The sequence below is a fragment of the Mercenaria mercenaria genome, chromosome 15, assembly GCF_021730395.1.
Source record: "Mercenaria mercenaria strain notata chromosome 15, MADL_Memer_1, whole genome shotgun sequence".
Lineage (NCBI taxonomy): Eukaryota > Metazoa > Mollusca > Bivalvia > Venerida > Veneridae > Mercenaria > Mercenaria mercenaria.
This window is the reverse complement of record NC_069375.1, coordinates 6,142,295-6,162,837: the sequence shown is the minus strand read 5'-3', so window position 1 is coordinate 6,162,837 and position 20,543 is coordinate 6,142,295. Positions and strand designations below refer to the sequence as shown.

The following is a 20,543-nucleotide window of genomic DNA, read 5'->3' as shown; positions in this document are numbered from 1 at the left end:
AGACAACTTCTTGTATTTTAAGCTACCACTTAACCATAGTGTTAATTGATTGATTACAGACATAAATGTATGCAGTGAAGTTCAGTTTAAAGTGACTAAATATAAACGCTGTAACAGGAAGATTGGTCAATAGCTGAAAGGTCAAGCTCTAAGGCCATTATTCACAAGCCAAATCGTTTGTGTCTCTAAAACTCGTATAGGGAGAAAATGTCAAAAGGTGATATTTATGACCAACTTTGAAGAATACGTGGTGAATTGCTTTGCTCATTGTTGGTCTGTCGGCATCGTTTTAACGCCCCGACACAAGTGGTGGGGAGTTATAGAATGGTCTCTGTCCTTAACGTCCGTCCGTAACATTTGTATCGCGAGGTATATCCTAAACCCCTCCAAGGATTTCATGAAACTTGGGTCAAATGACACCTCATTAAAACAATGTGCAGTGCAGAACTTATGAGTCAACCATGTCAGCTCAAGGTCAAGGTCACAACTCAAGGTCAAAGGTTTGAGCCGTCCCTTTTGTGTCTGCTCCTAAGCCCCTTGAAGGATTTTCATGAAACTTTGGTCAAATAATCACCTCATCAAGACAATATGCAGACCTCGCGAGTCAGCCGTGTCGGTTCAATGTGAAAGGTTTGAGCTCTGTATCTCCCAAACCCCTTGAATTATTTTCATGAAACTTGGTCAATTGATCACCTCATCAAGACAATTTAAAGAACTTATGAGTCAGCCATATTGGATCAGGGTCAAGGTCACAACTCAAGGTCGAAGGTTTGAGCCTTCATTTTGGGTCTGCTCTGTATTTTCTGAACCCCTTGAAGAACTTTCAAATTCATAGATGTTGTCATATAATTAACAACGTCAGTGCTTCCACCCAATTCCATCAGCGTTTCATTATCCATAACAGCGGCGGGGGACAGCTGTCTTTCAGATTGCCTTGTCTGATCAGTAACTAGATAATACTTGTGCCTACACTAGTCAAACTTCATGGGACTATTGCCTGTAGACAGCAGATGACCCTTCCTGTTGTTGGGATCAGTGGAATAACTTTCATAGTAATTTTGAGACTGTAAACAGTTTCCGACCAATATTTCAAGAGTACGTTGGCCTACTGACGCTAAGCTTTATAGATTTGTCTGTGGTAAGTAGACTTCTATTGCCACAAGGACGTTGAGACTGAAAACTGTGTCAGCTGTATACTTGAAGAGTGCTGTAGCTGACAGATTTAGAACTACAATATGATTTCCTGTCGTATTCAAATGATCATTACGGGTCAGTTTTTTGAAGGTCATGGTGACCTCTAGACTGAAAATGTTCTCTGGTCAATATCTGAAAAAGCCTTTAGCCTACAGTCTTTAAACTACCTAGGGAGATTAAATGTAAATGACCCATACTTCTTACTTGTCAGTATGACGAAGGTCAGAGTCACTGACCCTTAGACAAAAGTTTCTGCTTAATAACTATTAAACACTTGCTCCTACTCTAACTTCACAGGGGGCCTCCGCGGCCGAGTGGTTAAGGTCCCTGGCTTCAAATCACTTACCCCCAACCGATGTGGGTTCGAGCCTCACTTTGGGTGTTGAATTTTTCATGTAAGGAAGCTATTCAGCTGGCTTACGGAAGGTCGGTGCCCGCTTGTGATGAAATAATGCACGGAGGTGCACCTGGGGTCTTCCTCCACCACGAAAGCTGGAAAGTCGCTATATGACCTATAATTGTCGGTTCGAATTAAACACAACAAAAAAACTGGCTTCACAGACTTTTCTATTTTCAACATATGACACTTGAGGTTTTTGCTGCTGATGAGTCAAGGTCAAAGTGAAAAAGATGCTCATTCATATGAATTACATATACATACTAATCTGGGGTTCGAACCTGTATTGAAGTATGGGAAGTTTTTAGTTATCACTAGGTTAGGAAAGAAACAGCCAAAAGTGTCATTTCATCATGATCTGTATGAAACAAGACCGGAATGTTTGTTTTCATAAATTCGCGAGCAATTTTGAAATTTGGATCAAAAAACTAGATCAAATCGCAAAAATACACGTTTACAACTAATGTCACATTTATGTTTTTGTTCTGATGAATTCAAGTTACAAACTATTCATCTGCGAGCAAATATACGTCACTAGTTGAATCATAGAAACTCGCACACTGTTTCTGTACACCTGTCCTGTCAACTTCAAGTATTTCGACAGAGTAAGATAGATATGTCTGTCTGTTAGAAAAATCTGAATAGTACATGCAATAATTAATCACAGGTGCCCATCCGGGCATTCTTTTAAGAACGAGTGGACACTGGTTTAAATACTGACCTCCCGTTAGCCATACTGACAAAATCCTCTTGTGATGTTTCGAACCCACAGCGAGGCAAGTGATTCGAAGTCAGCGACCTTTACCACTCGGAGACACCATTCATTAATCTTACCAAGCAACTGGTGCAACGCAATGCATGGAAACATGGTACCGTACATTGTCTTGTGTATATTTCTACACATTCATAGTTATTTTAAGCATATATGAGCCGCGCCATGAGAAAACCAACATAGTGGCTTTGCGCAGTCTGGTCAGGATCCATGCTGTTCACTAACAGTTTCTCTAATTCCAATAGGCTTTGAAAGCGAACAGCATGGATCCTGACTAGACTGCGCGTATGCGAAGGCTGGTCTGGATCCATGCTAATCGCAAAGTCACTTTGTCGGTTTTCTCATGGCGCGGCTCATGTATTACCCAGAGGGACTTGAAAATCTTGCAAATTGGGCCGTGATAGATCGGAACTTTTTAAATGGTGTATCCTCTGCAGTTTATAGGGGATTTAACCGGGCCAAAATCATTTCAGGTTATGTAAAAAAATCGTACTATTTTTAAGTTTGTACATCAGCTCAATTGCCTGTCCTATGGTTTTCCAAAATGTCCGAAAATTGCCTCAAGTTATGTTCAGGGTATGTTCCTGACCTCCTATACACATCAATAGTTTCTTTATTTCTTACACAATCCTTCAAATAATAACAATTCGTCTGCGTGACACTTATCAATATCCAGAATACTATACTCAGACCGTAACAAGGAACCATACTTTTATACATTCTTTCATGGCACATGTATAAATTTCATATAAAGTCTTCAATGATACATGCATAGGTCTCAGTTCGGCAGTCAGTTTTAAATGTTTTGTTTTGTATCATTTTCTCATAACAGTTCTGTCTGAAATAAAAATTATTTCTTGGAAATGAAAATTAATTTTCACAAAAGCCGCGTTTCCGGATTTAGACTGTTGAAAAACAGAGATTTAGTTAGGGAATACACGTATGTAAAGGAAGATATAAGACGGGTGATGGTAATGATGGCTCCAAGATTTTGAGTGAGAGTGGTGAGTTTTCTAGATAGATCTAGAGGTATAATTCCCGTGAAAAATTAAGAAAGAAATTTGGTGATGATTTTAAATTTTCATAATACATGGCCGTTTTCGTCATCCAAATTCACAATTCAAACATTAGCATTTTACTGTAGCTCAGAGTAAACCAAAAATATCGTAACTGATGACTTATATCTCTATTTTAACATTTCATAACGATACCCAGTAAGCTTTAGGGGTTTGAGCGTCGCCTGATCCGCTCGCCTATTCTTCCGTTTTCATTGAATCGGGGATCCTCGGTAATGTACGTTTATATCACGAATATTAACGGAGGTTCCGAGGGTTATGTTTGTGTCGTCTGCTATTTTACTGAATCGGGGATCCACGGTAATGTACGTAATATCACAGATATTAACGTAGGTTCCAGAGGTCATTCATCCGTGTGTTTGTCCATGCAGTCTTTGTGCACACTTGACATGTTTTTTTTTTCTTTCTTTTTAATATGTCCAATCGTCGTGTCTGAATGAGAATTTGAATGAGAGAAAGAAATACATTGGTTGTTTTTTTTTTTTTTTTAAATCCCTTTGACACTTTTCACCGCCGAATTCCTTCAGCCCTCAGAACAGTCTTTCTACTCCTACGATCTACTTTCCAGGGATCTTATTTCCAGATTTATTTTATTTCTACTCCTAATTGTAAGATGGTAAATCTTACATATACCAGTAGCCTACTCAAATTCAAATCATTTGAATTATTTAATTCACTTCAGTTGTGGTAAAAAATAATAGATATATTGTTGATATTGTATTTGTATTTCTTTACACAATGTGTGAGTTATTGTTTGTGCAATTTTGTATTAGGCCATTTTATCTTATGTTAGGCTTTTTATATTACGAATAAGAAAGAGAGTAACGAACCGACGCCGGGAATTGCTATGACAACAATAAAATAAAGGCTATAACATTATTATATTTTGTTTGAAAAAAGGATGACTTAATACCTTGTGGTTACACAAGTATATACAAATGGCTGTGATTAAGATGAAAATGTATTTTAGATTATACACCAATCCAGACTCGCAAAAAACAGGATTTTTCGAATTGTTTGTAAATTTCTTCTATGGTAGGATCAATCATTGTAAAATATATTTACTTAAATATTATCAGATCATTTAAAAAATGAAACATGCTTTATCATTTGCGCACGATAAACCAATCTTGACGATCAGGAAACACATCGATGATCAATATAGGCTGCACATCCGTACAGTTACTTCCTACTAGTTTTGAAAAAAAAAGTGACATGTTTATCCCAGGTGAGAATTACACCTGTGCTTTGTTCATTTTACACAACGTCAGATCTTCTGAATATGATGTACGCATAAAAATTGCTTTTTTAACCAGTCCGATTCAAACAGACGAAATATGAACACTTGAATATCATCTCAACTATCTAGTTTTCAGTGCAAATATTTTTGTTTGTGTTTGAGAACACATTTAATTTTAAACATTTATCTCTCCGCCGAAGATAACTTTATAATATATGCTTATTAAATAAGATTTATAATTTTATTACATGTTTTAGTTTAGATTAGCCAGTTGTTTTGTTACTAAGCAAGTGCCCGTTTTATTTACATGACGTTAAAAAAAATGTAGACTGCGTCACTGTGTTTAACCAGTTACGAGAAAGTTACGAGAAAGTTACGAGGATTGCGATATGCGGACTTACGAGGACGTTGATAAGACGGTTTGCGAGAATCATAAATATTCTCGTAAATCGGAACTTACGAGAAATGGACCTCGCAAGTTTCTCGTAAAGTTACGATATTGATAAGACGGCCCCATAGTATATTGATGTTAAAATAAGTAGCCTTTCTTACTTTTCGTTTCGGTAAGATCGGTCGCTTAGCCGCAGTTAGTATTTTTGTGTATGTATATTAATGTGTTTATCGTTTGACAATATAAATGTTATGCAACTGCATAACTGTCAATTTTCACTAAGAAATGCAGAATTTATAGATTGTATAATTCCTTAAATTTTATCAGAATGAATGTGCCTACTATATCAATATTTTATATACAAGTGTAGTTGATACATTAAAAGAAATATTGTATTAACATAATCTAAATCATTTATGTTAAATGAAAAGGTTGCAAAAAATATTTGTCAGACCTTCTCCACATTGAAGTGTATGTAATTATATATATGTTTTCACTGTTCGTCATATCTGTATGTATGCTTGTTATGCCATGATGGGCTAATAACCTTATGGAATAAATAAAATAAAACTGAAACTGAAACATATAATATCAGATGTGTTTTAGAGTTTACCAAACGCATTTTTTTTCAGGTTGTTTCAAGCCTGTAACTGTTTGTATAGTTTTTAATCTGAAAAAAAAAACTGTCTCTTTATTAAAAGGTTTCTATGCTCTGTTTTACCGCGATTGTTTTTATATTTCTTGCAAATATTTCGTAGACACTCAAAGTGAAAAGCAGACGTAGGCTCACATTTATCTTTATTGAACAAATGAAAGGTCTACAGAAAGAATGGGCTATCAAAACATGACATTTTCTAAGATATGACTGTGTATTGATAAAAAAGAACAAGGCAAAATATGAAAAATGTAACATATTTATTTTTCACTTCGAGACATATCATCATTTTATTAATTTATAAAGGGCAAAGATAAAGATCACAGACGAAATTACAAAATGAGATATATATTATTGAAAAAGAAAAATTCGAGATTCAGAAGTTATAGCATAAACGTACTTGTATCTTTAGATTCACTTTTCTTGATAATGCCGAGCTCACCTTTAGGCATTGTTAATTTCGGCTTTATCAATATACAAACAAATACAGATTCTTGATGTGTTCTAGTTAACATGTGAAAATGCGTAATTAAAGAACAGACAACGTTAGAGTTGGCCGATTATGCTTCGCTCTGTTAGAGAAAAATCTACGGTTATATCTTGTAATTGCTGAAGATTTTTTCTAAAAGATTGTAAAAGATAAAATTAGATAACAAGATAGTTTGTAACCCCACATTATCACACAAGTTATGATGATACGACAGTTCATCATAGTTCTAACCAATTCTTCTACATTCCATATGAAAAAAACAATTATCACATTGACAATGTTTGTTTTTTTCTAATTCATACAAATACTACTTGATTTTTAATTGGCATAGAAAATAAAATAAAAATTAAATTGTCAATATGTTAAAAATGTACATGTATGCGAAGTCGAAAAACCTATAAACACTTGAATTGCATTACCTTGTATATGAAAAGAAGAAAATATCATTCCAACAATATGATAAAACCAGGATCTGAAATAGATATGTGATAAAGCATCTCCTGAAGATTGTTTACCAACCAGTTTATTTTACATTCCATATCCATGTAACGGTCATCATATATGACATAACTTTATTTTTGTCCATGTTTCTCGTTCACTTGCAAAACTTTATCTTAATAGTGCACTGACATGCTATTGGTACCACAGACAGAATGACTGTCTAAAGATTTTTGATGAAAAACCTAGGACAGAGGGATAATGTAAAGTTGTGCAACATGTGTAAAAGGACGTGCATTGTGTACCAGCGCAGCGTGAATGTCCGAACGTCTTTTGTTTCTTTATTATTTAATAAATGGTTCAGGGCACGATGCCATATACTTTATACTTTACATGGGTAATGGGTGGTTGAGTACTCCTCCTATCACAACTACCTTTTCCTGTTTATTATCTTATGTTATACCATAAGGACACCTGGATTCTAACTGGCATCCATAAGCAACAATCGCGTGGCAAAATGTATACATACATTAAATAATCTCTTGGATTAAATCAATAGCACATGAACGCCGAGGACCTACGGCATTCAAATTATAGACAATGAACCATAGGGTGACGACTAATACAATGGTAGAAATCTTAATTATTTGTTATCACATGTCGAAGATGTAAAACCATGAAAGATAAATTAGTCTTCATAATATATTTATTCAGATATCAAGACAAAAAACCAATGCAAATCAGAGCGAGCTGCACTCTTAGAGCTTATCCTGCAAAAGAGAACGTATGACTTCTGTGAAAACATATTCATTCAGCCATATTTTGGTTCAAAGCCTTTTTTCTGTAAAATGACTGAGACCATGTAACTGCTCAACCATATCAACATATATTCACATATTGCGCGTTTCTTCCGAAGGAAAATTGAGACGTCAGTGATTACGTAATACCTTGTTTATTTAGTTTGAGTCGTACATTTACATTGTTTGTAACATTTTATGAGCAGGTGGGTCTAAATATAAACGATCTTAATAGACCCCTAACGGTGGAACACAGGAGGGGACATACTTAGGTGGCTGTAGGACAATGGGTAACTGTACATTTGCTTTGATGCCATTTATTCCGTAAGCTTTTATGTCGCTAAACGAATTATAGGGAGATACAAAGAGTAGCCATATAGATATCCTTATGTAGGAACGTCCGACCGTCTACAAATTTGGATCGTGCAATGTCTCGTACAAGTTACAAGGTAGGTTAATAGACTTGGCATGTGTGTAGAGTGCTATATGTAGATAATGCAGGTACATGATTAACGCTTTTATGTCAAAGGTCGAAATCACTATTATAAATCCGGAAAGTAGATCCCTCGGAAGCACCGAGAACAAGGCAAACAGTGAAAATCACAGACTCGGTTTGATTGAGTCTGTTCATGAGCAGTAATGGAAAATGCAACACTGCCCACGCCCCCTAGCACCGGCTGAAGCAGTATTCAATCTTTAATCTAAATGAGTTAAAATCAATAATCCCGAAGGACCAGAAAATATAACAACACTGAGATGAAGTCGGGCGGTTTCAAGTCAAGTAAAAATTGTTTCCATTCCATAACTTTGATATGCATTGATGGGTAATCTTATTGGTATACATAAACGTTCTCCGTAATGAAACAATGTGTCAACACATGATCTATGCTTGTCGGTTAGGTTGTCGGTTAGAGATCAATGTCACTGTTTAATGCCAAACGAAAAATTCTTTCAGTCCATAACTTTTAATTGCATTGAAAGACTTTTTTATAACTCCACAGAAATTTTCCCCATAATTAGACTGTCTGTTGCGCACATATACCTATTGTTGTCAATCAATGTGACTACTGAAGGCCAAGTAAATATTTGTTTCCACTCTATAACTTTTATGTGCATAGATGGATTATCTTAATACTGTCCGCAAATGTTACCCATGATGAGGCAATATGCGGTGTATATGACCATTGCTTTCAAAGGATAATAGTCAATTAAGATAAAAATAGTTTTTGTTTCTTGGCTCTTAAATGCCTTGAAACAGTTTTAGTTTTAATACTGTTGCCGACAGCAACAAGGGATAAACACTAACAAAGTTTTATACAGATAGGGTACTTCTGCATTGCAACTGCAATACTCGATCGCTTGTTACCTCTTCAAAGTAACTTAAACTGATCTTTGGCTTGTTGAAAACCTTGTTTAGATTTTTTTATTTCCACATTTACAGGTAAAATCTTTGCTACAACAAGAATTAAATTGATGTCTAGCTAGTTATTTAATTTACTAAGAACAAGTACAGGCAAGAAAAAGACAAGTATTAGTAATATCCAAATATTGTCTTGCCCAAAGAAGAAGAAAGTCTAACCGTAAATTAATTCCCGAAAATGAAATAAGATGATAAAACAAACACTTTTCACCATATTTTAAAAGTACAAAAAATGTATGTGAAGTTTATATCTTAGAGTTGTAATTTGAAAACTGTTCAGTCTCTTTCATTGCTTACGACTGTTTTCATAAATTAAGAAAACTATATAAGTTCAAACAAGTGTAACAAAAAACAAAACTAATCATATGCAAATGAGCGTTTAGAATGCTTTATGGATTATATAAATTTAGTGAGAATGGCCTAAAAATAATAATATCCAGCTGACATACCTACAATTGTTGCAGAAACGCCTGGTGTGTTGCATTTAGTAACTAAAATAGATAAAAGAATATGTCTGTTGAAAACATACGTATTTTCACCATCTGAATTATTTTCACCATTTGAATTATTAATAGCAAATTACTGATATCCGCAGTTTTATCTTGTAATGTTTTGTTATTCTAACCTTTTGTTTAAATAAGAAATATAGCGTCATTTCCGTACAGTATTAAAATCGTTGTATACACTAATATAATATTTCATATCAACTGAAACTCGCTTGGTATTTTTCACAATAGTTTGCAAAATACTAAAATAGCATTTATGCAATTTCTAATACAAAATGCTAAATACTTCATTAGCACATCAAAGTTTCATCAAACCCATAGTGCTATGATAATATCTTACTTATCTAACGACCTGAACCTAATTTTATAAATTTAAAGACGAGCAAACTCCGTTATACGGAAGGAAAATGATGACAAATCTATTTTTCTTTATCATGTCCTATCCGGGAAATCTACCATAATAATGATGATTACCCTTTTTATCATTACATTTGATTGGAAAATAAGCAGTAAAGATGCTGCCATCCAGCTCTTATCATGCAAAAGTGGCAGATGAGGGTATTTTACGTTTAAATGAAATATCTACTACCCTACTGCCTTTTTCTTACTGAATTAGGAAAAGCTTTGTTTCATACCTGTACAGTTGGTTTCACTAATAAGAATATCATCGATTGCAATATCACCAAGATAACCTGGCCCGACCTCGCCTTGTATGACAAGTTTGTAATCATAAACCATAGGTGAAGCAGGTATTTCTACAACAGCATGACACCAACGTTGACCTTGATCCCCTGAGATGTTGAAGAGAACATTCTCGGATTTTGTGTTCTGACCCTTGTAGATGAAATGATACGTGTTACTTATGTAATTGTGTTCAAATGTTAGAAATGTGATTTTATGTAGAAAAGACATTGTCTAATAATAATAAAATATTGAGTCTGAAGGTAGAAACAATACTTAAAATTTCTTTGCCCTTACAGAATTCACATATTGAATATAAACGCAGGAGGGATCATGCGATGTTTAAGTAGTGGATATCGAGTTGAATATACATGTAATAATAAAATGCCAGGGTCTGAAACGACACAAATGTAATATTTTTTATCAAATGTAAGCTTTTCCTGTTTCACAATTTTTTCTTTTTTAACTATTATAGAGCAAGTAAATTCTCTAAATGTCTCCTATATACAAAGGCCGCCGACGTCAAAGTTTTATTACACTAGTGTATTATCAAATTTATGTAATGGTTTTATTTCTCTAAACGTCTCCTATATACAAAGGCCGCCGACGTCAAAGTTTTATTACACTAGTGTATTATCAAATTTATGTAATGGTTTTATTTCACTCCCGCGCCGTCAAATATGTCACAATTGTCATTTATTAACCTTAAGTTGAATCTTATTTTTACAGTCTTCACAAGTTTAAAGAGCTGTTTTTCTAAATTAAAGTTTCCAGATACAGTTTAACTGAAACGTAAAATTTGGTTACTATGCGTGTTGCTTACCTTTTTAATCAGAATTGTTAAGTTGCCAATACTATCTCCATACATGTAGTACCATAGCGACATGCAAGTCTTTCTTCTAGAAGACAGGGTAGGAGACTCTAATCTAGCAAATTCACCTTGGTCTTTAGGTGAAGATGATTCTATATACAAGTACTTCCCTTGGACTTTGAAGAACATCAACAAAAAGAATACAAATTTGTTATTGTTTACTATTGTATGAAATAACGGGATGAAATGCCTCATAATGTTAACACTCCCAAAACTGAAGTGTTTGTTGTTCTCATTCTGCCTACAATCTGAGGCAAAGAGACATGCACGTAGCTTCCCTTGAATTAAGTTGTTTATCTATTTAACAATATGAATGTTAAAATCAATTTCTAGTTATTTACGAAATAGGTGTAGTTATAAATGAATGCGGATCTCTAATTTTTTTTTTTACTTGTAGTATGTGTAAATGTTGAGCTCTGTTCAACTCGAGACTAGAGGACGTGAACGGTATCATCAATTTCCACTACCGTCCATGAACAGACTCAATCAAACCGAGCCTGCAATATTTTCATTTTGTCGTGTTGAGTCACGTGGAGTTTCCACATTTTCTATTTTATGTTGAAACGAACCATGAAATCATAAAGTTAGAGGAAAGAGGAACAGGAAATCATGATCTTGTATTAGACATTTACGGATTAAGTCTACGTGGACTGTGGACACCTAAGGCGATAGACTTTTCAAGGGGACCGTCTCAGCATAGTTTAATTATATTATGCGCGATATGAAAAAGTGTTTATAACGGTAATAGGGTTTGAGTTATTATATCATCACTATGCGGTAGGTGATATAAATTTGGATGTGCCTGTTTTTAGCTCGACTTTTCGAAGAAAATGTAGAGGTATTGCACTCTCTCCGGCGTCGGCGTCGGCGTCTCCGTTGGGTTAAAATTTTTGATAAAGTCAAATATCTCTGTTAATGTCAAAGCTGTTGACTTGAAACTTAAAATACTTATTCACTATCAAAGTCTACACAAGGAAGAACAATCCCCATAACTCTGATTGAATTTTTACAGAATTATGCCCCTTTTTAATTTAGCATTTTTTGGTTATAGTTTTTGATAAAGTCAAATATCTCTGTTACTATCAAAGCAATTGACTTGAAACTTAAAATATTTATTTACTATCGAAGTCTACACGAGGAGAAATAATCCCCATAACTCTGATTGAATTTTAATAGAATTATGCCCCTTTTAACTTAGAATTTTTGATTAAAGTTTGTGATAAAGTCAAATATCTCTGTTACTATCAAAGCTATTGACTTGAAACTTAAAATAGTTATTTACTATCGAAGTCTACACAAAGAAGAACAATCCCCATAACTCTGATTTGAATTTTTACAAAATTATGCCCCTTTTTAATTAAGAATTTTCTGTTAAATTTTATTATAAAGTCAAATATCTCTGTTACTATCAAAGCTACTGACTTGAAACTTAAAATAATGATTTACTATCGAAGTCTACACCAGGAAAAACATTCTGCGTTACTCTGATTTGAATTTTGATAGAATTTTGTCCCTTTTTAACTTAGAATTTTTGGTTAAATTTTTTGATAAAGTCAAATATCTCTGTTACTATCAAAGCAATTGACTTGAAACTTAAAATACTTATTTACTATCGAAGTCTACACAAGGAAAATCAATCCCCATAACTCTGATTGAATTTTTACAGAATTATGCCCCTTTTTAATTAAGAATTTTCTGTTAATTTTTTTGATCAAGTCAAATATCTTTGTTACTATCAAAGCTATTGACTTGAATCTTAAAATACTAATTTACTATTTAAGTCTACATGCGTAGAAACAATCCCCATAACACTGATTTGAATTTTGGTAGAATTATGTCCCTTTTTAACTTAGAATTTTTGGTTCAAGTTTTTGATAAAGGCAAATGTATCTGTTACTATCGAAGCTATTGACTTGAAACTTAAAATAGTTATTTCCCATCAAAGGCTTCACCAGGAGAAACTATCCGCATAACTCTTGATTGAATTTTGATAGAATTATGCCCCTTTTAACTTAGAATTTTTGGTTGAAGTTTTTGATAAAGTCAAATATCTCTGTTACTATCAAAGCTATTGACTTGAAACTTAAAATAGTTATTTACTATCGAAATCTACAACAAGAAAAGCAATCCCCATAACTCTGATTTGGATTTTGACGGAATTATGTCCCTTTTTAATTAAGAATTTTCTGTTATTGTTTTTGATCAAGTCAAATATCTTTGTTACTATCAAAGCTATTGACTTGAATCTTAAAATACTAATTTACTATTTAAGTCTACACGCGTAGAAACAATCCCCACAACTCTGATTTGAATTTTGTTAGAATTGTGTCCCTTTTTAACTTAGAATTTTTGGTTAAAGTTTTTGATAAAGGCAAATATCTCTGTTACTATCGAAGCTATTGACTTGAAACTTAAAATAGTTATTTACTATCGAAATCTTCACCAAGAAAAACAATCCCCATAACTCTGATTTGGATTTTGACAGAATTATGCCCTTTTTAACTTAGATCATTTTGTTAAAATTTTTGATAATTTCAAATATCTCTGTTACTATTAAAGCTTTTGACTTGAAACTTAAAATAGTTATTTACTATCGAAGTCTACACAAGGAAAATCAATCCCCATAACTCTATTTGACAAGAAATTATAACTCTATGTGGTCGCACCTTTGAATTATCTCCCTTTTGACACTTCTTGACCGGATGATAAACTAAATAAGTATTGAAGATACCAAGTCGTAACTTTATACAATGTTAGACCTCATTGAAAGGAAGTGCAGTGACAAGGAACCATAACTGTAGTTGGTCCCATTTTTAATAATCTCCATTTTTAAACCTTCTTTGGGGCATAACTCGAATACTATGCAAGATAGATTTCATACTTTACAAACTGATAGAAGTCAGTGAGAAGGAGTGTAGGGACAAGGAACCATAATCTAGGTCGTCCCATTTTTTAATTATCTACCTTTTCTGAAAACTTTATACTTACTCTAGATGCCACATTTTCTTTATGAAATTTAGTCCAAAGACAGAACATTTCTCTTTTTAAATGTATAAAAAATTAGAATACAGTTATCTGGGATATAAAAGTCAGTCGATAGGTCATATCATAGAAATACCTTTTCAACAGTCTAAAGGCCTAGTTTCTACGTACATGTCTGTGCATCCCTTGTGTGTAGAGGAAAACATAACGGACTGAGTGTATAAACTGAAAACTGTCAACAAGAAATGAATTTCATTTAATTCATGTTTATGCCATAATACAGTATAAATCGGAATATTTTTTATTTTGATTATTTTCCTATCTTCCGTTCATTTATCTAGTAAAAAAGCTGTCCATCTCTTCGTCCATCCACTACTGACAAATTAAAACAATAAAGTTATACGATTACAAAGTCTTTAACGCGGATAATACAGAAATAACAAGTGCTCCGCCAAGCGGGGCAATATACGCCCGAAGGATTATATCAGGGGATGGGAGCAAAATTTAAAGAACTTTACTGTTGAAGCCCAAACGAAAAGGACAACAAAGGGAAGAAATTCCCCGAAAAACTCTAAGTCCACTAAAATCATTACCAGGTACAGATATGTCAAAATACACCTTAACTTTGCAGGTACCATCCATGTTGTACCACAGAAAAGTGGTATCGGTTTTTTCATTACGGTCAATAATAAAAATGTTACAAAATAACCTATTTATATTAATATAAAAGGGAAGTAATTCAATAAAAAAAATATTGTAAGTGAACAAAAAATGGGTATGCCAAATAAAACCAAGAGCACCGCAATGCAAAGCAACATAAACACAAAACAAAGTCATGTGACCATTGACCCCTAAGTGTGACCTTGACCTTGAAGCAAGCCATGCGCTCTGCACGTCGTCTCAATGTGGTGAACATTTGTGCCAAGTTTCTTTAAAATCCTTCAAGCAGTTCAACAGTTACACATCGCACTCGAAACAAAGTTATATGACTTTTGACCCCTTAGTGTGACCTTGACCTTGTATCTAGCCATCCAAAACATGCGCTCGGCACGTCGACTCGATGTGGTGGACATTTGTGCAATGTTTCTTTAAAATCCCTCATACAGATCAAGAGTTACAGAGCGGACACGAAACAAAGTCATATGACCTTGACCCCTAAGTGTGACCTTGACCTTAAAGCAATCCACCTGATACAGGCTTTCTGCACGTCCTCTTGATGTGGATAACATTTGTTTCAAGTTTGTTTAAAATCCTTCAAGGAGCGGAGTCGACACGAACTTGTTAACGGACAGACGGACAGACAGACAAACAGACAGACAGCCAAATGAACACCTGTGGTATCCCAAAATACGTCCCATCGGGCGTATAATAACAACAAAGGAATGGAGACGCAAGATATTACGTTTTCTACAGTTTTCACAATGTTTTACCTGCTGACCTACATTTTGATCCCAACTGACCCAGTTTACATTTTTTCATGTTGGACGACGACGACGATGGAATACGGATACATTGCGATCAGACTAGCTCATCTTTTCAACTTTGTCGCAGATGCGCAACTTATAATATTGAAAAACATTTCAGGAAAGTGTTATGACGCTAGATTAAATACTTTTTGCGATATGTATAACAAAACATTTCTCTGGCGAACAGACGGACGGACAGACAAATCCAAATATTATCCTGTGCAGTGACATATTAAGCCAGACCTTACCATCATTATAGAAACGTTTTCCTACCAAACATAAATTAAAATTATCATGTTGAGACGGTCCCCTTGAAAAATCGATCGTCCTAGGTGTTCACAGTTCACGTAGACTTAATCCGTAAATGTCTATTATGTTGGGGTTTGAATGGATTTCGTTTTGTGTATCTGGTGATAATATTGTACAGTTGGATTTCTTATTTTACAATAATAGATATAACCTTGATTAAAGGTTATAAAACAGAATATAGGAACCACTCTCAGAATAGAGCGTTGCTATTGTGTAACTTCAAATCTGTGCTTAGAAACATCCAATTAGTGTCAAAACTCACTTTTAACCTTAGACTCAATTAAGCAACTGAAGTTTTGATTTTTTATGTGTGCCATCTGTTTTGCCTGACCCCTTCAGTTTAAAACTATATGTACCATTTCCAATTGAGTGGTCCGCTAATGGTCCCGTGCCATCTGTCTGTGTCCGTCCGCCTTGAAGTGTCCAGTCGAAATCATCATCAGACGATTGTATCCATAAACACAAATTATTCTGGTCAAAAGAACACTGACTAGGATACCGAACTAAATAATAAACAGTTCAAATTATACTATTGTCTTAGTGTAAGTAAAATAACAAATATGCCAGCAATAAGGCGGCCAAACACATATGAGCAACATTTTCCAATTCACATATATTTTGTTAGAGATTCATTCTTTTCAGCAGACATTTAGAATGATATCTGTTCGACTTTATTATGTGTTTGAAACAAAAAAAATACATGATTTAAGTCCACAGATAATCATATTAATATGTGAGTTGATCGAACAAGCTTTTGATATATTAGAATTGCAAAATAGCTCTAAAATCACATACATATTGTATCATTCTACAGTATTTAATAACAATTCTTGCATAAAAACCACTTTTTTTACTGGATTCGTCCATGTATTAACGGGAGAAAAATCGTGTGCAAACAAGGCAATTCACTTGCTGTTAATACCCAATTTGAATTTTGAAATGCTTTCCCATGGACGTACATGTGTCTACTACGTGACTTGTTTCTTTCATAAAGACCTCTTCTTGAAGCATAAAAAATGCAATCTAAACCATATAATGTTTTGCTGTGTCAGTAACTAACGCAAAATGCGCTGCCCCCCCCCCCCCCCCCAGCCCCCCCCCCCCCCCACCCACACAACAATGTTCGTACTCGTTTCTTCCCTTGTTTACTCCCCTTACAGAACTCGGCTACGTTCGTATTCATCCGTACTCCAACTGTGTCCGTACTCAATATAACTTAAATGTAAAGTTATTATTATTGAAAATTGTGCTCGGTTCCGCCAAATTGTGAAGAGATATAAACAATTGTTGGAAATGTTATGTTTGTAATAAAGAAAGATAAAAAAATTCGTTTAAAACCTTCAGGGTGTGCTTTTGATAGTATTGTTTATTTCTGGGCCCTGAACGAAAGGACCAGGGACACATAGCGAAATGAAATTAGGTCCATGGAACACGACACCATTTCATTCTTTAAAAAACAAAAACTACATATAAGTATTTTATTTAAACAGTACAAAAAAGGAACAAACTCGAATGACCAATGAGGTCAATTCCGTCATTCATCATTACGTTCCGCTCTCGAGAAGGTCAGACTAAAAGAACACGCAAAACGGAATCAGTTGAGGAATAAACGAAAAGCCTAAGTAACTCAAGTAACTAAAGCTGTAAAATTGAATATTATCATGGGTTCAGTAGAAATAACTATAAGAAATATCGATTTTAGAGCTTTATATCGTCACAAAAAATGTCGCGGAATCGAGAGCACAAATGACGACAGAAACAAACCTAGTCCTGACTGGGAAACTACTTTGACGAATATACTGGCATATTGCGTAAGGTTGAGTTGATGTCCTGTGATCTTTAAGTAAGACAACAACCAAATAATATGTTGTTGCCAGTAAAATCTACCAAATGTTGGTAAACAGCTGAAACGGGCGGAGAAAGCACATATCAATATAAAAAAAAATCTAAGGGAACATTTGTAGAGCATTTTTATTACTTCTTGTGAAAACTACAACATAGCTAGCTTTTTCTATACGGAATTGTCTAGCTGTACATGACTCGCGTTTAGGCTCACTTCGGGATAGACATACAGTACCAGTATTTCAAAAGGCAACAAAGTTATGTGATTAAAAACTTATTTCAAGGGAGATATTTTTCTGAGCGTCACAGAGAGTTAAAATAATAATAATGTTTAGTATTACTTTTTATATGGGCTTTGATATTTGATAATCGATTTATATGTTTTTCTTTCAAAATACCTGTTAAATTGCACAAATGAATATTACATAGATTTAAAAATAAATGATTAAGTGATGCGTTAGAAACGGTTCAGTGTATAAGACAACCTTAGAAACATTTCAGCCCATTAATATGAGGTTCCATTAGTCTAAACTTATAAGTTTTGATCAGATTTGAAGAAGTCAAATAACCGACCTGTTGTTGTTGCTAGTGTTGTTGTTGTTGTAGCAGTCGAGGTTGAAGGTCGTGCTAAAACACATATAATGAATCAAGGTATTTTGTATAAAAAAATTATTTACAGGTATATATATATAGTTTCTGTTCAGATACTTGTTATTACTAACGACGTTGATTTTGAAATGTGTGAAGTAAGTACTTGTAACGCCTGGGTCCGCATATGCTTTGGAACCTAAACACAACTTTGTGATGAGGACAGTCGTTCATAATAATGGAAACTATAATGAATGTTCATTTATGATATTGGATTTTCTCTAATATTTCCAAAGGCGACCATTGGAGGCAATTTAAAAACATATTTCAAAGGAGTTTTTTTTCTGAGCGGCAAAGAGAGTTATATAATAATGACAATGTGTTCAATTTCAACCAGTTAGCATGAAATAAAAATATTTATCAATTCTTACTTTGTGATTGTTTAACATGGGCTTGAGTGTTATAATATTGCGTTTACGTAATTTATCTGTAATTTTGATATTCGATGCATTTTTTCTAAATGCATGTGAAGGTGCTAAAGTGAATATCACATTTTGTTTTCTTTTAAAAAAGGAATGGTTAAGTGTTGCGCTACAAAATCGGTTCAATGTATAGACAATGCACCTTTGAAACATTTCAGCCCATTTAAATGAGGTTTCATTAGTCAAATATCAAAATGTTTGATATGATTGGAAAAAGTAAAATTACCAACCTGTCGTTGTTGTTATGGTTGTTGTAGCAGTCGAAGGTGAAGGTCGTGCTAAAACACAAATGATGAATCATAGTATTTTGTAAAAAGATTTATTTATTATTAAAGAGTAAAATGCGAAACAGTTTCTTTCTAAATGCCTATTAAGTTACACAAGTGTATATTGCATAAAAAAGTATGGTTAAATGTTGCGTTACAAAATCGGTTCAGTGTATAAACAATGCACATTAGAAACATTTCAGCCCATTTAAATGAGGTTTCATTGAAATTTGATATTTGCAATGTGCATCTGAAATACACGAGACATATAATCCTAATTTCTAGTTGTTTCTTTATCATTTACCAATATTCTTAAAATATTTTGCTAATAACCTCAAGTAATTATAAAAGCACAAAAATGTTCGAACCTGTTGTAGGGGTCGTTGGTGCAAGAGTTGTTGTAGGGCGCGCTGAAATACACTAATGATAATGAATTAAGCGAACGCATTATGACTTACAAACTGTCGTTGTTTTGTAATTGAATATGCCGTTTAATGAAAATTTAACAACTATTTAAACAAAATTATTGTACGTTCATACAAATACATGTAGTTGATAAATCACGAGGAACGTTGTTTCGTAAGAAAGTGAACCATTAAATTTCATTTGAACAAAAAGTAAAAATGTTAACTGCATTTCATGAAAACTTGTAACAACCAGATACACAATCTTTTACCATTATCATTCGGGTTATCATTTTTTTCAGTAAAATATTATATTCAACTAACAAATTTATTTTGTTTATTAAATTGCACTATGATGTCACAAAATATAATAAAACTATTTTGATTTTATTTAATGATTAACAGTTTGAAGTAAGCTTGCCATCGCTTTATGTTTTAAATTTGTAGACAATTTGCCAGAAGTTAATACATTATTCCTTCAGGACATCGCGAGTTTGTATTTTTCTGCGATAGCTAATCAAGCATACTCACAAATGTTGTTCAGAATAAAAAATATTTACCAATTCCAGTTGGGCAGTCAAAGTTCATTGCTGAAAAAGAGAGTAATTTAGTTACATAAATTTGAGTAAAAAGATTACTTTTACACAAGAAGGACCATTAAAGGTGAACAATGCTTTTGTCACTCATAGTAACAACAGTATATGCTAGAAATGATTTATGAAATAAAAATAGCCCAAGGTCAAATTAAAAGAGTTTTATAAGATACATTCGAGTACACATACACTTGAACCATTCATATTGTGTTTGTTCAATACTGATGTGTAGGTGACAGAACATGGCCTTTTTCTTTTTTATTTTCTGCTTCATTAATTTGCTCATATTGTTTATTTATTGTTCATAAAGCTGTTTACAAAAATTATCATGATTAAAGTATAATATTCTCGAACCCAGTTGAAAGGGGTCGCAGAAAGAAATATGACAGCATGGATAACCAAATGACATGGCTTATCAAAACATGTTGATTCAGAAAATATACATTTACAGAGACAATGAAAACATTGTGTTATTCTACTTTATGTTATAAAATGAAAGGACTTCGTGAAATCCTTTGTTATGATATAACTTTAACAATGGCAGTCTTGTTGACTTTTCCGCTGTCAAAGAGTTGTTGTAATATAATTTTACCTATGGCGGTTTTGTTGACTTTTCTGTTGTATGGACTGGCGTTACAAAGAGTTGTGTCACAACATTTCACGTTTTCGTCCTTCTGGTCAGC

At 33.8% G+C, this 20,543-nt stretch overlaps 1 protein-coding gene across 1 annotated transcript; it reads right to left on the bottom strand.

Moving 5' to 3' along the window:
• Nucleotides 1-7,341: 7,341 nt before the first annotated feature.
• LOC123540179 (MAM domain-containing glycosylphosphatidylinositol anchor protein 2-like) lies at nt 7,342-19,542 on the bottom strand. The gene is made up of 9 exons (XM_053525713.1): nt 19,521-19,542; nt 19,232-19,273; nt 18,828-18,875; nt 18,101-18,154; nt 16,042-16,188; nt 10,881-11,044; nt 10,012-10,210; nt 9,320-9,361; nt 7,342-7,423 (listed from the first exon to the last, which is right to left on the bottom strand). The coding sequence occupies exons 1-9, from the start codon at nt 19,540-19,542 to the stop codon at nt 7,419-7,421; spliced, it is 723 nt and encodes a 240-aa protein (XP_053381688.1). The 3' UTR covers nt 7,342-7,418.
• Nucleotides 19,543-20,543: the final 1,001 nt, after the last annotated feature.

Excerpts from the sequence above, each read along its gene's own strand:
- LOC123540179 (XM_053525713.1), bottom strand. The coding sequence starts at position 19,542 with ATGGTAAAAGATTGTGTATCTG. Across the intron at positions 10,211-10,880 it reads TAACAATTCTGATTAAAAAG|GGTCAGAACACAAAATCCGA; the intron begins GTAAGCAACACG and ends TTCATCTACAAG. Across the intron at positions 9,362-10,011 it reads TAGTGAAACCAACTGTACAG|TTACTAAATGCAACACACCA; the intron begins GTATGAAACAAA and ends TATCTATTTTAG.